This window comes from Momordica charantia, assembly GCF_013281855.1.
Source record: "Momordica charantia cultivar OHB3-1 chromosome 6 unlocalized genomic scaffold, Mcharantia_2.0 BLBB01000006.1, whole genome shotgun sequence".
NCBI lineage: Eukaryota > Viridiplantae > Streptophyta > Magnoliopsida > Cucurbitales > Cucurbitaceae > Momordica > Momordica charantia.
Genome location: NW_028275164.1, coordinates 28,641,651 through 28,660,063, shown reverse-complemented (window position 1 = coordinate 28,660,063; position 18,413 = coordinate 28,641,651). Strand labels below are relative to the sequence as shown.

The 18,413-nt window shown below is 30.3% G+C and overlaps 2 protein-coding genes across 2 annotated transcripts; one reads left to right on the top strand and one right to left on the bottom strand.

The window, feature by feature from the left end:
• The first annotated feature begins 958 nt into the window (after positions 1 to 958).
• On the top strand, positions 959 to 3,525 carry LOC111024834 (Glutaredoxin family protein). Its single transcript, XM_088124870.1, has 3 exons — positions 959 to 1,415; positions 2,112 to 2,652; positions 3,062 to 3,525. The coding sequence occupies exons 1-3, from the start codon at positions 1,094 to 1,096 to the stop codon at positions 3,306 to 3,308; spliced, it is 1,110 nt and encodes a 369-aa protein (XP_087980996.1). The 5' UTR covers positions 959 to 1,093; the 3' UTR covers positions 3,309 to 3,525.
• Positions 3,526 to 4,575: 1,050 nt separating this feature from the next.
• LOC111023324 (DCD domain-containing protein NRP-B) lies at positions 4,576 to 7,837 on the bottom strand. The gene is made up of 4 exons (XM_088124869.1): positions 7,576 to 7,837; positions 6,567 to 7,285; positions 5,810 to 5,893; positions 4,576 to 4,935 (listed from the first exon to the last, which is right to left on the bottom strand). Exons 1-4 carry the CDS (start codon positions 7,766 to 7,768, stop codon positions 4,780 to 4,782), a joined length of 1,152 nt encoding a protein of 383 aa, XP_087980995.1. The 5' UTR covers positions 7,769 to 7,837; the 3' UTR covers positions 4,576 to 4,779.
• Positions 7,838 to 18,413: the final 10,576 nt, after the last annotated feature.

Here is an 18,413-nt window from a genome sequence, read left to right as displayed (position 1 = left end):
TTCAAGTTTATCATGCTTTTCTTTGGGTAGATATATATATTCTTTTTTATTTACAAAAACAATAAAAGTACGTTTGAAAATAACTGAAAGTTAAAAAAGGTATATTCGAAAAGATATGTTTGAGCTCAAGTACATCTCTAGATTATGAATTGTTGATAGGATGTTGATGTAATAAATTTCATTGGATAAAATTTTGGATGAAGAGACATATTCTAGTAATGGTGGGATAAGAAATTTAGGAAATAAATTTGGCAAATTCAATAGGGATAAAATTAATCTATTTCAGTTATATATGATTAAGAAATTGAGGAAATCAATTTGGCAAATCCTACTTCTGGTCATTTATTTCTAATTCGTCAAACTAGTTGATTACGTTTACGCATCTAAATTTTATCTACTTGAGTGTTGCATTACTATTAAATTTTATCCAATTGAGTATCATATCACATAATTCATAGTTAAAAAAGCACAGTTGAAATATTGGTTGAATTACAGATTTATCTCTATGACTCAACTAAACCTTACAAATGATCATTAAACAGTAATTGAAAATTTATTATTTTTCTTTTATTTCTTACATAGACATAAACTATACTGAACATAGCGAACCAAATAGTTAGTATAAGTTCATTATCAAATAAATAATAATTAAAAGAAACATATAACTAATATAATAATTGCCGAAACGATAAAAACTAAATGGAAAATTAAACCTTCGAAAATATATCAAACAGAAATTATTATAATTCCACGATGACTTTCTTTTAGGCCACTAATTGGCAGATGGGCCAACTTCGGCAGCCACCCACCAAAAATCCCAAAATTTATATATATATATATCTCTCCCAAAATCTCAAAGTTTCAACGTGGCGAAAAACCACTTGATCCACGTGTCCACCCGCACACCACTTCTCATCCTGAGGCGCCGTACAGAATCACACAAAATTTCGAATTCCGATAAGCCCCATTCTTTGTTCCAGCCACAAAAATTGAATTAAAATCCCCCTTCGCAGAAAATTAAAATCAGACATCTTCATTCTTTTTTATAAACTCAAAAATCTCCCACCGGAAAAAAATTAAATCGAAATCTACCATGGGCTGCTCCGCTTCGAAGCGAATTGAGGCCGCCGTCGACGTCTACCGGCCGGCGCCGACGAGCTTCGCCGTGTTCGACATCAACTCGATCGACGAGCCGTGGGTGAAGGTCGTGGAGGATCCGGCGCCGGCGCCGGCGCCGGAGAAGGAGGAGAAAGCCACCCACGGCCACGTTCCGGCTCCAATTCTGGAGAAGCTGAGCAGTTTCGAATCCGACGCTCCTCACTCGTGGGATGAGGTCAGTAAGGCCCTTGAAGACCTCAAGCCCGCTCTCCGACGACAACTCGATCCTCCTCCCAACTCCGCTGCTCCCGAACCAGGTATATACTAAATTCTTACCAATTTTAAATTATAAAAATTAAATTATAATAGTTTAAGTAATTTGAGTGTATATATACTAAATCCGTATAATCCCTAGTTAAAAAATTATATCCTTACTTCAATTGACTAGAACTATTTTTTAATCAAATTTGTATATAATCTCTTATCGAAAAATACTTATTTGAGGATTAATTTTGTGTTCACCCTCGTTTAATATTTGATAATTAAAAATAAAGACGAAAAAGTAGAGATTTTTTTAAATAATAAGTCATCAATTTTTAATGACGAAAATTGATGACGGCACACAGTTTTTTTTTTTCTATTTATGGAATTGATATGTATCCTAGAGTTAATCAATATTTCTATTATAAATAAAATATCAAACGAAAATATTTGTATATTCCGATGAGTAGAAGTTTTTTATTGACATAATATGATGTATTAAATTTTTTAGACTAAGTCTATATTTTTATCTTTCAACATTTCATGAATTTGAAATCTAACATAAAAGGAGTTAAATGGAAAATTTCATTTTAGCATCAAGAAATATGAAAAATGTCAACTAAATAAGAATGAAATGCTTATTAAATATATATTTTTTTAATGAAACTTCTTATTTTTATAATTTTATTTAAAAATATTCATCCACTTTTTATAACTCTCATCTATAAATTGAGACCTTGCTCCTCACTCAGTTGCAGAACCAGCGCCGGCGAAGGCCGCCGCCACCGCCGCCGTTGGCAAACAACCGCCACGTAAGAGTTCCAGCTTTCACACCGTCGCAGAGCTCGACGCCAAGTTGTCATCCGGCAAGCCCACCGCAGAGTCGAAGCTTTCCGGGTTTAGAAAAGCCGAGTCATTCAGAACAGGACCGGTCAAACCTGAGCCAAAAACCAGCAATTCGGACCGGTTCAAGTCGGTGAAAGAGAACATATTCCTGATTAGAGACAGAGAGGAGCGAGAAAAGGAAGGGCAGAAGCCGGTTCGGTTCGACCCGCTGAGCGAGTTCCCGGAGAAGTGCCCGCCGGGAGGGGCGGAGGCAGTGGTGCTGTATACGACGTCGTTGAGAGGGGTGAGGCGGACGTTCGAGGACTGTAACAGGGTGAAGTCAGTGCTCGAAGGGCACTGCGTGGCGGTGGACGAGCGTGACGTGGCGTTGCACGGCGAGTTTTTGAAGGAACTCAAAGAACTTGTCGGGGACGAGGCAGCCGTCCCAAGAATGTTCGTAAAGGGAAGGTATGGTTGACTCATCATTAAACTTCTACGAATAAATAAAGAAAAATTACTTTTTTATTAAATTATAAACTTGGTGTATTTAAATTTTAAGTAGTATCATAATTGAATAAGTTAGAGATTTAATTGAACTTCCAGGTTTAGTTTCAATTATACTTCTTGCAGTTCAAAAGAATATAAGATGGAGATCAAATTTATAATTCAGGAACTATTATACATCATCCTCAAAATTCAGAGTAATTTGACATTTCGTCCTCGCTTATGAACAAAGTCTAACAAGTGATTTGAAATATTAATTAAAATAGAGATGATGTTGAAGAGTTGGAATATGACCTACTCTTTTACATTCTATTAAATTACGGCTAAACTCAAAAGTTAATATATTACTGTAAATTTAATTTATCCTGAATAGGTACGTCGGAGGGGCGGAGGAGGTGGTGGCATTGAACGAGGTGGGGAAGTTGCGGCGGATACTGCGGCGGGCAGGGGCGGGGGCGGAGACGGGCGGGGGACGGTGTGAAGGGTGTGGAGGGGCAAGATTTGTGCCATGTTTGGAGTGTGGAGGGAGCTGTAAAGTGATTAAAGGGGAGACGAAGGAGAGATGTGGAGTTTGTAATGAGAATGGATTGGTTCATTGCCCTCTTTGTCACTCAAAATGAAACCTTCATCTTCATGGAATGGAGTTTGGACTCAAATACTTGTGGTTGTATTCTTTTTTTTTTTTTTTTCCTTTTTACTGTAATTGTTTATATGTAGAAATGGATTGAATTTATGGAGGGAAAATGGAAAGAGAAAATTGTGAAATGGAGGGGATTATGTTATAGGATCATCATGTCTTCTTCTTAGATTATAAAGAATTTCCAACGCTTATTTTTATGATTTTTGGTCATTTAAGATTTGTTTTTTCTTTTCATGTTAAGACACAAGCACAAGCTCACCTTCTCAACAAAATCACAGATCAAATGCAATACTATCGATTGCTAGCTAGTGTGTTTGGGATGATTTTTAAAAGCCAGTTTTTCTACCAGCACTCTCGAAAGAATTACTAATTTGAGAACGTGTTTTCATTTTTTATTTATGTTTATTCTTTTTTAATCAAAGAAAAAACAAATAATTGCATGTTCAGCTCCAACAACCTATAGATCCAAGAATAATAAATCAATAAGTTTATGAATGTTTTGGAACAAATAAAAAATGAGAATTTGTTGTTTTCAAAATTTCTATAAAAAAAATTAGAAATAAAATATATAAATAATTGTCAAAATGTTTGGATTTCTGAATAAGAACAAGAAACCAAATCTTCTTTAAGGTGCGCTCAATATAGTTTTTTTAATTGCTTAAAATTTAATTTCTTAAGAAAAAAATAGTTATCCAAAAGTGCTTAAATTAAAAGATATACCAAACTCAGTGAAACTTGATTTGTAGCAAATAATTTTTTTCTTATAATTGCAATTACATAATTGTTCAAATAAGTGTTTAAAATACAATATTTTAATTTTTCTTTCTCTAACCATGTAAAACTATCCATTACATAGCCGAGAATTAAGGGGAGCTCTCCCCAAAGAGCTACCTTTGAGGAGATGAGAATTTGCAATGGACTAATTAAATAAATAGAAGAAACCAAGGGGCAAAAAAATTGCGAAATAAATAAAATTTGGCAAATGGACTATCAAAAATTATTTTCTAAAGACAAGTACATTAATTAATTTTCAATAAATTCGTCAACTAATTCATACCCTTAAGCTTTGAATTTCGTTATTCCTTATTAATAATCCTATCTTCAAAATTTCTACTATTACGAAATGGAGTATCTCCTCCATTTTTCTCGTGCTATGACTTGACTAACACTAAATAAAAATAGTATTCACACTCTCATTGCAAGTAGTAAAAATTTTCCCTCCTTCAAACATTCTGCAACTATCGATATTACTTTAATTCGTCGAATTATGCATTATTATTTATGTAGGATACGAAAAGCTATATATATCCCATTTCTCCTCATTTTCATCGTCACTAACATAAACGTACAACATATATCATATCATAAAATAAATAGAGATGAAGACTTAGTATATAAGTATTTACATGAAAATTTATTATATTTCTGTGATTTTAGAAAGTTGTGGAGAGTTATTGAGGATTTTGGTGGGCAAGAACATCGAGAAGAGAAATGGCCTCTGGAATGCTGAGTTCAAGCCGAAACTTGGGGCCATCATAATGGTGAAGAATTGGTCTGAATGAATCTTCTTCCAGTGGCTCACATATTTGCCTTGTTATCACTCTCACCTGCACCATGTTTAATTTATATACTTTTAACCCCAAATTGGCTCGAATCGAATCAACGTTATAAGTTTTGAAAGTATAAAGATCAAATCGTTATGAACTAAAAGTTGATACTAAATTGTTACTAAACGAAAGTACAAGAACTAAAAGTGTCTATCAACTACAAAGACTAAATCGTTATAAATTTTAAAACTACGGATACTAAATTGTTACATAGTAAAGTTCAGAATTAAATTGTTATCAATTTAAAAGTACCATAGCCAAATAGTATAAATTAAGTTTAAAGACTGAATCATTATTTCAATAAAAGTATTGAGACGTGTACCGTTTTTTAACCAAAATAAAAGTATAGTACCTAAATTTGTAATTTAATTTCCATAAACTCTTCTTGAGTAGAAATAATATGTGAAATTCACATATAGTCTGTGAATTTTCAAATTTGTGTCCCATGAATCTTTCCCCTTTAAAAATCTAACAAGTTTATAAACCTTTGCTTTTATGTCTCTATAAATTCTTTTATGTCTCATGAATCTTTTCAAATTTCAATCTTATATTTAATAATGCTTGACATATTTTACGTGTTTAAATATCGGATGGATTAGACACAAAATTTAAAATTTGTGACTATATTAGATATAAAATTTAACTTTTTATCTGGTAGATTCATTCATTTTAACATATAAATCTATGACCTTTTAAAGTTTAGAAATATATTAGACATGAACCTGAAAGTTAAAAAAGACTAAATCTGTAATTTAATAAAAATAAAACTAAATTTCAAAAAATTTAATTTTTTCATCTAATTTGATTAAGAATTTATCTGAGTTCTTTTCCTTTAAATTTTATAATTAGAGAGGAAATATTAATTGACATGTACCTGAGCAGGAAAACGAGATTCCCCGGGGCATTTCTTGTCCTCCCAAGCCGTTGGATCGATATTCGTCCCTCCGAAGCTTGCAGCCTGACATGACGTCATTAAACTACTTAATTATTTCACTTCTTATTTTCCATTAAACTTTGCATTTAATTTTTTTTGGTCATTTGCATAAATAGAATAAAATAATTATATACCTTTAAATATAACAAAAAGTTTGAAATTAAAAAAAAATAATATAATCTAAATCATACTCTTCTTTTTTGGTAAAAAAAATCATATTTTTCTTTTAATTAAACAAATTATAGAGATGAAAATTCAATTCTTTGTCGAGAATACATGTCTTAACCAGCTGAAATACATTGACGGTGACAATTAAACTCAAACTCAAATACAATATAGAACAATAAAACAAATAATAAGAGTGAAAGTTCTCTCTAGTATTTAAATAAAAAAATATCCAAATTTAAATCATGAGTTTGTGACAACCCATAGAACAGTTAAAAACAACAAAATTACCCCCACAAATGTTCCAACCAAACCAAAGCCATCAAAAACCATCTTCAAATTCCCACTTTTTTTTCTCACTTACCCAACTAAAGTTCAACTCCTAAATCAAACCTTTAAATAATAAAATTCAATTAATAAATTAACCATAACACTTTAAATTTTTTTTTTTTAAAAAAGGCCTAATGTCTAAACAAAATCAGAAATAAATTAAGTCCAAATTTAAAATAGAGAAAAAAATTTTAATCCAAACCTCAAAAACGCCGTGAAGTTGGTGTGTGGAGTAGTTATAGAGAAAAAGCGGCAATCCCGGCGTTATTGCCCGCACCGAATCCCGGTACCGCGGCGGCAGACCAAACAACTGCCGCTTCAAATTCTCCGCCATCGTGTCGTTATTGCACACGAATATGTAACCGCCGATCATCTCGTTCCTCGGCAGCGCCTCCGCCGCCGGCAGCGTCTTGAACCTCTTCTCCTCGTTTTTCACCTTCTTCTTCCCGCCGCCCTGCTCCGCCTCCTCCACTTTCCCTCCGCCGCCGTTGTTTCTGTAACTCTTCAAATTATTATTCGAATTCCCGCTGTTGTTCGCCGGAGCCCCCAATTTGTAGTACAATCCTTTACTGAAATTCCCGCCGTTGACTCCCATTTCCTTCGAATTGTTCCCCAAAATCGCCGCTCCGTTATTGTTAAACTTCCACCCGTCGTTGAACCCGTTGATGTAATCCGCTGAGGGCTTTGCCTTCAAACCGTTCCACATTCCGTAATCCTGCACCGGATCCTTGACGTTCGAACCCGACCCGATCGGCTTCGGGTTCACAAGATCCGCCCCGGCGCTCGGCTTGAAACTGTTCCACCCGTAATCGTTCGCCCTCGCCCTCGCCGCCTCCTTGAGATTACCCGACCCGAGTGCCTTCGGGTTTAAACTACTGCTTAGAAGACCCGACCCGCCTGACTTGAAACTGTTCCAGCCATCTGTCAAAAAAAAAAAAAATCTTTCAATTTTTTACACTTTTTAAATATAATTCCCTTATTTTCCTCGCTGCCTTTGATTGTCCACTCAATAGAAGAAAAAAAACATCAAATCTGTTATGATATTACACTACAAACCTCTCTAATATGAAGAAAATTTATCATAATCACACCAATAAACAAAAGGGTTGGATCAGGTCCAATCAAATCTTTGCAATACCATTTTCTTGAATATCAAGAATATGAATAAAAGATGTAATCTATGACTATGAGTGCAGGTTATATATACTTACCGTTATTGAAGGCGTCGGAAGAGGATTTGGGGTTGGAATTGGAAGAGCTCAACTCGGCACCGACTCGAACATCAAAATTGTTGGTGTGGTTTGTTTTGGAGAGGAAGGAGTTGCTCCAAATGGAATCGTTGGTTGATAAATTGGTGTGGAGCCGAATCTGGTCGCTGAATTGCGAGAAGAATTGGTTCTCCATAACCTCGGAATCGGCGAAGGAAGAAGGAAATTAGAGTGGATTTTTTTGTTGTGATGAGAGGGGGGAGTGGGTGGGGGTTGAGTCATAAATAAGGGAAAGATGAGGGGGGAAAAGGAAGGTTCCAGGAAATGGGGGGATGGCGTGGAGATTTGTCAAAGGTGGAGGATTTGGTATTTATTTATTATTTATTTATTTTTTTAATTTATCTGTCTCTGTTTGTTCAACTGATGATGTGAATGACGGCAAATAAAACGCGTTTTTGTAGGGGAGTGTGACACATCCACTCTTTGCTTTTTTATTTTCTTCTTAATTTCAGATATTTTTGTTTATTCCTACACTTTATATAAATATTAAAATAAATAACTATTTTAGTGTTTTTCCTAAGAATTTAGCATTGCACTTATGGGATTGGACTACCAACTTTTTTACCCTGTCGTTATTAGTGTCTTAGTGATTAAATTATGCTCGAATTAATTGTGAGTTCTATTTGTTAACCTTTTTTTTTGTTCTAACATCTAATTTATTTTCGTGGTCTCTATGAATTCCAACCGAGACAAGATAAGTGTAACTCAAAACTTTACTCTTGAACACGTATCATAGAGGATATGCTTAGGAGTCCTAACTAAATTTGAGAGTCCATGTTGTATGATTGGCTCTTGACAACATGAACTCTTCATCATAGACTTCTGAGCATGCACTACTCAAATGCCCTCGATCAAGTATGCTCAGACACACCTCTAAATATTTGGTTAATTTTTTTCCAATTTAGTCAATTTGTAAAATGTCTTCAATCATATAATATTTCTTGTAGTTGTTCAATTGATGAAAGATTTTGTTTAAGTACAACATGTGGGGTGAGAGATAGAACTCACAACATCTTGATTGAAGATATATGTCAATTACCACTAAACTATGCTTGCTTTGACAATTGATGAAAGATTTTCATCCTAAATAAACAATGTTTAACTTCTCTTGTATATAGTTAACCTGCGCATAGCTTAACTAATTAAATCACATTTTTCAACTAAAAAGTCATGTATTGAAATCTTCATCCCCACATGTGTATTAAAAAAAAAAAAAAAAACCTTCTCTTTGCATAACCTAATTTTTTCTATGATTCACTTTGTATCTCTAGTGCTCTTAATCTTTCCATCCAGTGGTGGATTAGAATTTCATGTCAGAGGGGCACAAATCCTTATAACATAATTCAAAAAATATTGATTTTGACCCTATTTTGTAATGTTGTATCAATTTTTACCCTAAACTTTCAAATTTCACCTTAAACTTTAAAAAGTTTTTAAAAAATCCATGGGACCCGATCGGGACAAAAATCCTCGATCCCCACGAGTATCTGATCTGATCGGATCGAGAAATCCTCAATTTGATAGCGTATAGGGTCAAACCGTGGATTTTAATATGGTCCGGTGGGGATGGGGAAGGATATCCCCTGCCCCATATAAATACTTATTATATTATGTTATACTCATTCAAGTTTACCTTTTAAAAAAATAAAATTTTGTAAAGAAAAATAAGTATATTATTAAAAAAAAAAAAGGAAGGCCCCATGAGGACGAGTCTCCACAAGGAACCCATCCCGCCCCGACGCCAATGTGTAAGTGGGACGGAGGAGTAGAGGTGAGCAAAATCCATGCGGGATACGAGACATTTTCTTTTCCCAAACTTCACAATATATGATATTTAGTTAAATTTGAGGGCATGGGTCCCAACCTGGATCTTTATTCTCTCCCCCCAAATATAGAAATCGTTTGACACAGGTAATAGTTTAATGTTTTTATTTCGGACTTCGGTTTCAAATCTTTCTCAAATCTCTATGATTGTGGGTCCCGAAATAGGAAAACCCGGTAGGAAGTATTGGTTGGTAAGGTCCAGGGAACCGTGTCAGACCATCTATTTTCAAGAGACAAATTCCACCAGTGACAAAAGTTCGGTGTGAAATTTGAATGATCTCGATTGTTTCAAATTCCAATTTGTAATTCGTTTCTCCCTTTTCTTCGGTCGGCCCGATGGGATGCCCATTTCATTTCGATAAAAACATAAAAGAAAAAAAGCAGACCAAAGAAACGCTTTTAAGTTTGAGTAAATTTTGGTACAAGGTAGTAATTATAAATTAACCGTGGGGAAACCTGATAAATACCACAAGTTAATTTCTAAATTGAGATCAAATTAATCAAACATGGCAACTAACAATGGTTTTTGATGGGTTGTTATTATCTCCAAATCAGATAACTGTCATCATAGTGTTTTTCTTATCCCTCGAAAACATATAAAAATTCTTCTTCTAAAATATTTAAAGAAATTGGCAGGTCAATTTGTGATCTATCTAGATTTAGAAGACCAAATCTTACCAATTGACTTTCAATCGTAGATTCAGATACCCTTATGCTTCTTTCACTTTGATTATCTTGAGTCGACATAGAAAATAGATGCACAAGTTTTTGAAATTATACCCAGTAAGTCATTTGTCGGATTTTAAATTGATTACAATTTATATTAAAATAAATTTATGTGCATAAAGTGTATGGAAATTGAAAGACCAAACGGTTCCCTTATATTTTTCCGTAGTAGTCTAACCTATTAAATGGTCTAAAAAGTATATGTTGACTTCTTCAACACCGTATCAATTTCTTATCGCATTTAATACTTTATTAACTGAGGGACCATACTATATGACTTCACATTTAAAATTTTTGTTGTAATCAAATTATACATATGGACAAATTCTGGATCACAGAAAATCTGTTGCCTTTGTTCTCATTCCTATACTTCATGTACTTTTCTACTTTAATTTTTAATGAAATTTTAACCTAATTCAAATAATTTAATCACAATACATTTCTAATAGTATAAGAATTGAATTGCCACTCATCCCATCATCAAAACATGCACGAAGGACTAATGGGATATTTTAACCAATCAAATAATATATGTGACAAAATTATTCAATAAAAATAAATAAAGTATGGTCTAAAATTTTAGAGACCATATAATAAAATATTTTTTTTAAAAAAAAAAAAAAAAGCTACTCATAGCATTCTAGAAGGCACAGCCGAGAATTAGGACTTATAATAAAAATGGAAATTTATTATATATATTTATATATATGAAGATTTTTAAAAGAAATTTTGTTTTGCTTGGGAGCTAAGTCTTTGATATGGATGGGGAAGAAGAGTTTTCAATTGACTGACTGTGAAGTCTGTGACAATGACTTGCTTACGTGGCATTTGGCTATTGGTCACGACTGACTCGTTTTTCAAATACGCGTCGACTGTGGCTTAACGAAAACTTTGGGCTGGACCGAGGTACACTATTATGGGCTGCGTTTTCTACATGGGCTAGTAAAAAAATAGCTAAAATTTCACATGGATCCCTCTATATTATTTTATTTTCAGAACCGTCCCTTGTAATTATATCTTATTTAGATTTTCACATTTCCCTCCTTAACTTACAATTGAATCAAATAAGTTAGGACTGTTTGGTAATCTTTGGTAACTGTTCATGTTTTTCATTTTCTATTTCTAAAATTAGTTTAAGAAATTTTAGAAACGAACAAAAAAAATTATTTCTTGTACCCATTTTTATTTTTATTTCTTTTACAAAATTTAAGTAAAAGCATATTTTTTAACTCAAAATGCATAATAAATATTTACAGATTGAAAAATTTTTTAATTTTGAATTTAAAAAAAAATTATATTTTTTAATTAAAGATTTTAGAAAATTAAAAATAAGAAATTATTACTAGCCCTATTTCTTTTTCTTTTTCAAAAAAGGAAAATTGTAAGAAATAAAAAATAAAATAAAGAACACAAATGAGAAAGAGAAGCGTTCCAAACTGTCCCTTAAATTCCTATCTTTAAAATCTCATTTATATTTTACTTTTTTTCTTTTTTTTGTCAATTCCAACATATGTTTTATTTCATTGCATTATTTTTATTAAAAGTAAAGAAAAGAAAAGTTCTTTTTGTGTTCAATCAAACTTCAGTATTGTTAACGTATTGTTCTGTGGATTATAATTTTGTTAGTTTCAAAGTAATAAATTTCCGTACATAATTCAATCGAACTACAAGTTCAACAGTCAAACCGAGCATAGTTCAAGTAGTTAAGACATTTATCTATGACCAAAATGTTATTTTTGCTTGTATTTTTTTTTTATTTTTATTTTTTGTGATATTATACATGATTTTTTTTTACATAAAATATATTGGTTACTTTTTTTTAATTGTCCTACTTTCTTTCTAGAATCTTTTCTCTTATTGGACCTCAAAATTATTGGGCTTCACTACATTGTATTGGATTTAGACATTTGAACTTTTTGTAAATTATTAAGGGAGAGGGCCAACTTTAATTAATAATTTAATGGAATAACGATACAACTATACACATTTTAGCTCTCTAATTACGTAAATGCCTAAGACTCGTTCTGAATGAAGTCCAGTAGTAAATTACATTTCGTCCATGTAGATATATTTTTAATAAATAAATAAAATCAATTCAAAAAAGTTACATGCAACAAATCTTGTGTTATTATTCCATAAATCAAGCTCAAATTAAAAAAAAAAAGACACTTTACATTTTGTACCAATAAAAAATATAACTTTTTGGACGAGTATAATCATGTTATATCATTTGAATTTCCAACCGTCGGAAAACTAATTTATTAAGAAAATATGTAGAGGTGGAAGATTGAATTTACTATACTTGTTTAATTATTTATTAAAATATTATCATTTAATTATTGAGTTAAATATCTACCTTAAATCACCATCCATTCTTACTAGGAAATAATACATTTTAAAATATAGTAATAAATGTAATAGAATGATATTTGAGAAAAAAGGATAGACATTCGTGGAATATCAGGTAAGTTGACCCATTTGAAATTATTTACCTAATCTAATATTAATAATTACAACTATAATGACCATAGAAACAAACATTATAATATGTATGTATGTGTGTAAATATATATATATATATATATATATATAAAATAAATAACAATATAAATTAGGCAAAATTATAAGTTGTAGTTCATAAATTAGGTCGTGCCTAAAAGACTTCTTAACTTATAGTTCATAAACCATGTCGTGTCTAAAAGACTTCTTTTAACTCTAAAAGCTATTTAATAGGTCCTCAACTTACAATATTTTATTTAATAAATTCATGAATTTTAAAATCTATTAAATCTTGAAACTTTAGATTTTGTTAATAAGTTTTTATCATACACGACATTTTATAAAATTCATTAATCTATTATGAACAAAATTTATTTTCATGTCTAGTAATTGTATAAGGTCTTTCAATTTTGTATCTAATAGGTCTTTGAATTTAAGAAGAATTTAAATATGATAGAGACTTATTAGACACAACTTTAAAAGTTTTGACTAAACTTATTATAGAAAAACTTTTTAAAACAACCCTATGAATCTAGCATGGTAAACATTAAGAAATAATTTCTTCTTAATTTTCAATTTATACATTCTAATTATTGCTTCACAAAATTATTAATTTTACCGTTACGTCCATTAGAGTTCATATAATTGTTAAGCTAAATATATAGTTTAGTCTTTCATGATCAATTTTTTTTTAATTTGATTCCTAACATTTTAAAGTTTTAACTTCAATTCATCCCTAAAGTATTGATAATTGTAGTGCTAACAACAAGAACAATCTATCTGCATCTCTAAGTTCTTACTCGCTAGACTCTGTTTCTTTATAGAAAGGATAATTTAAATAACATTTATTCCTGTTGAGGCATGTGCAAAATTCTTATTTTTATCTTTTTTAAATGACCATCCATTATTGATAACTCTTGATTTAAATTCTTAATCGCAAATAAAATTGAATATTTTTATTCCCAATCACATGACATTGCACAGGTGCCACCTGGATAATCTTTTTTTATTTTTTTCCTTCTTCTTTTTCTTTTTCTATCTCACCTAACTTATCCAGTAAAATAATAATAATAATAATAAATATATATATATATACTCGCAACTTCTTGATTGATTGGAAGTATATGTCAATTATCACCGAGTGTAGTTTTAAATTTTTTTAATTTCGGTCATAGTTAAAACTTACTCATACTATTATTCATAGAGGAATTTCATATGTTTTTTTTACCTACCTTTTGGTTCATATTTGATTCATTTTAGTTCCATATTTTCAAAACGTCTATTTTAGTCTCCATATTTTCAACTTTTGTTTATTTTTATCGTCTATCTACTTTCGAAAGGTTCATTTTGCTCCTTGTACTTTAAAAAAATGATAATTTTTGTCAATTCATTTTCATTTTTATCTCAGTTATTTCAATCAAAATTTTAGCATCCCACTAAATTCCTTGAAATGTAGCAATAAATTTTTATTAAATGGTCTCTATTAGGTAAAAAATGTGTGTAAAAACACCGTAAATAGGAATCAAACTAGTAACTTTTTAATAGTACATGACCTAAAACGATCATTTTAAACTTACCCGATCCAAAAGAATATTTAAACCTGGAGTAAAATAAATTGTGGGGCACATCATTTTAGCAAATAATTAGCTCTCTCTTTTCATGACTTCCAAAAACTATCCTTTCTAGCTGATTGACATGCATGGATATGGCCTTGGGTTTTTCTTTGGAATGCATTGACCAATCTCTTCATGCCTACATGCTCTCTACTTTATGCAAAAATATGTAATTTTGTTTCTTGAAAAAAACAAAACAAATTAAACATATAATTGAGTTTTAACTCAAGCTTTTTGTTTGGCCCAACCATTAATTTCCCCAAATATTATTTTCTTCTAGAATTGGGGACCAAAATCCCACTCAAAACCTAGATTGTCTTATTGGACCATCACTTCTATTATGTTATTATGCTATATAACCCACCATTGCATTCACATGGATTACAACCCCTCCAAAAAATTATGGTTATTGTGTTATAGTATGTATGTGACCTTTTGCCATAGGTTTATTTTTCTTTGTAAAATATATATGTATGTACTTGGGACATCGACATTTTTGTCTACATTTTCATAGTATTGGACATCAACAAAATATCACTAAATATGGATATAATTATATTAATATTAATAATTTTAACTTGTCAAATGTTTATTTGGTAGTTTATCAATTTTTTATTTTTAGAATACATTTTATAAAAGAGACTCTTAAAATCCATAAGTATTAACGAGTTGAGCTACCTCTAATTAGCAGATTTTTTAAGAAGTTGTAGTTATTAGTAAGTATTACAATTAAGTTATTTGTAGTCAAGAATTAACTACATGTCCATTTTACACGAAATAAGTAGATTTCAATTTTATAAATCAACATGTCTATTTCATCGAATTAGTAAATAGGATATTTGTCGTTGTATTCTAATATCGTCACATCATAATTTTATTAAAATTTTTATTCTTAACAAATAGTTTCTATTAAGGGTGTTCAAAAAATTCAATGACTCAAAAAATCTGATCAACCTATTATAAACTTATTTTTATTGGGTTGATTTCAAATGAATGAAAACTTTAGGGGTCGAGTTGGTTTAAGCGTTCACCTAAAAGAAATTTGGGCTGAATCAAACCAACCCGACCAAACTTATTATTAATTTTAAAACGATTTATTTGACATATATAAAATTATATATGAATATATTTATTTTAATTTTATTTCATTCAACAATTTATGACCTATTTATTCTTCTACCAACTTTTTAAAATAACTTTCAAGTCTTTTTTAGTATAATTTTCACCATATTAATAAACATTGACTACCGCTCATGATTTTAGGTTAGAAAATATAAAAAAGAAATATTTAAGATATTAGCATTTACTTTTTTGTTATATAGTATTTTGGATGAATGATTTAAATAATCTAATCCAATCCAATCCCACCCAAATATTTTATGGACAGGTTTGAGAATTATTTGGGTTCAGTAAATTTTCAATAAAAAACAATTGAATTATCTAAAACGTATTGAATACTTTAATTTCTATGGGTGGACCAATATTGGTTGCGAATATTATTGAGACAAAAAAGTAAAAAAAAAAATAAAATAAAATAAAATAAAGAAATTTGGAGAAAAAATGGGTTGTGGTCCTAAAAAAAAGTTTGGGAAGACTAATGATCCAAATAAGAACAAAGAGAACAAAGAGAGAAGGCATACCAACCAACCAACCAAATTGGTCTCCGCGTGAGGATTTGCTTACAAAATAATAAGATACCGAATCATCGTACACTCTCTTTATCTTTCTAACGAACCTAAACCAATTATTCATTTCATCATATAAAAATATGTCATATGGGAGAGCAAAAAGAAAGAGAGAGAAAATATACTCATCTTCATACCCACTTTGATTTTCAATAGTCTTTCTTTTAATGTTCGGGACAGTTTACGTACACATCGACTCATTTTACAAGACAACTGTTTGATCTTACTATATTTGACTTGACTTGTCAACGAAACTCGTAAGATGTTAAATTCTAGATAGGTGGCTATCATGATTTTTAATCTATTAGACTATGATCGAGATGACAACGAGAGGAGGCAAAGTCAAAAATGTGTTTTCAACTGTTCCTAAAATTACATAATTCACTATTTTTTTACTTAAGGTCGGAGGTTTAAATTATCCGCTCGCTTTATTGAACTAACCATAATTGATATATATATTCTGATTTTTATTATTTTAAAATGATAACGTGGCATGAAAATTAATGTAAATTTTAAAATTTGTAATCTTAATCCAAATTCCAAACTAAAACAATGATTTGACAACATCACCTATTTTGTTAAAGGCAAATTATGGTAAATCAATAGATATTTAATGAGAAATTCAAATTATATTATCATATCCTATATTATGTAATTATATAGAAATTATAAATTGTTCTCTACCTTTATTTATTCTGAAATTAAATCTGTGACACTTTTTTTTGTCCGATGGTTTTTTTCTTTTTTTAACTTTTCTCTTTACTTTTTTTTTATAGATATAAATATTGCACACAAAATTAAATTTCAAATATATTTTAAACATTAGTAAACTTAGCCATTGAGAATCTTTTTTCATCCTAGCTAGTTTCAATTTCAAAACAATTCTATTAAACACAAAGTTTTTTTTCTTTTTCCTTTCTTTCGTTCTCATTATCTTTCAATTAAGTCAAAATTATCGTATTTGGAAGGAATACAAAAAGGGACAGTAATGTATTTGGAAGTGTTTTTAATAGCAAATGTACTTTATTTGTATGGTAAAATTGTGTAATAAAAAATTGTTTTGATTTTGGACTTCAAAAAGTACTTTTAAAAGTCCTTCTCATTCAAGAAGTTAAGCAAAAACATTTTATAAGTTGTTTCTTATAAATCAATTTTAGTGCAATTTTGAATTTTGTATTCCTCCGATCATAATAATTTTGAGTTGAGTAAGACCTACGATTATAAAAGTATTTTTAACCACGTCAAAAGTACTTTAAAATATAGCCTAATATATATTGTATATTTATTTTGTTGAAAAATAAATTACCTTAATTAATTAAAAAGCAACCTCAATTGTAAAACCTACTAATCTAATCTAGAGTTGACTTGTTTTAAAAAGTTTGGAGATTCTCCAAACCAACATATCCTGTCAAACAAATCTCCATCAATTCCTCAAACTTTTTATTTATTATTATTATTATTATTTTGCCAAGGAATTCCTCAAACTTTGATACAAATGAATGTATATACAACATTCCCAACCAGATATAATTTTATTTTAGGTTTGATTTTTGAAGGTTTATTGAAAAAATCAGCATAAATTTTAATGTTTTGGACCAAATGCGTGTTAATCAAATCTTAGCTAGGCCACGAAATGTTAGAGAGGTGAAACAAATTAAATAATCATAGAATTGAAAATATTTTTAATAGAACAAATAAGAGAGCTTAGACTTAGTTTGGCATCCCTTATTTTTGGTTTTCTATTTTTGAAAATTAATTTAGTTTATTTAATAGGGGAAATTTTAATTTTGGTTATATACATATACAAAAAGAACATCTCATAATTATATTTATAAATCTCGTTAACTTCTTGTTATCTAATATACCATCTTTAATATTGATATGATTCTATCTCAAAATGAATTGAAAATATGAGGAGTAGACCATATGTTTAAAAACTTTGTTAAGTTTCTTGACCTTTTCAACGTGAAATCTTTAACATTTACAAATGATACCTTAATTTTTATTATTAATTTTTTCTAGAAATACTTAATTACCTGATTAGTGTGACTTATAAAATACACTATATATTCCCTCCCAAACATGGTTAATTCTTCAATAAATAAAAGTTATGGTACAATTTAGACACCTATTTACCTAGAGAGACTAGGAGTTGACCAACTCCTCAATATAGGGTTGGTAATTGGTTGATTCATATCTAATTAATTGGTTAACTTTTTACACAAGGATTTGATAAACATTCTTGTTAGTAGTTACGGTTGAGAATATTATTCAACTCTCGTAATGTTTCCTTAAATAATATTTAAGTTTTTTATATATATAATTTAATAATATTTGAAGGTGAGAATTCAAATTTCCAACCTTTAATTTGTTGGAGGATACATATTTTTACCCGATGGAGTATGCTTACATTGACATTTAAGATTTTATTGAT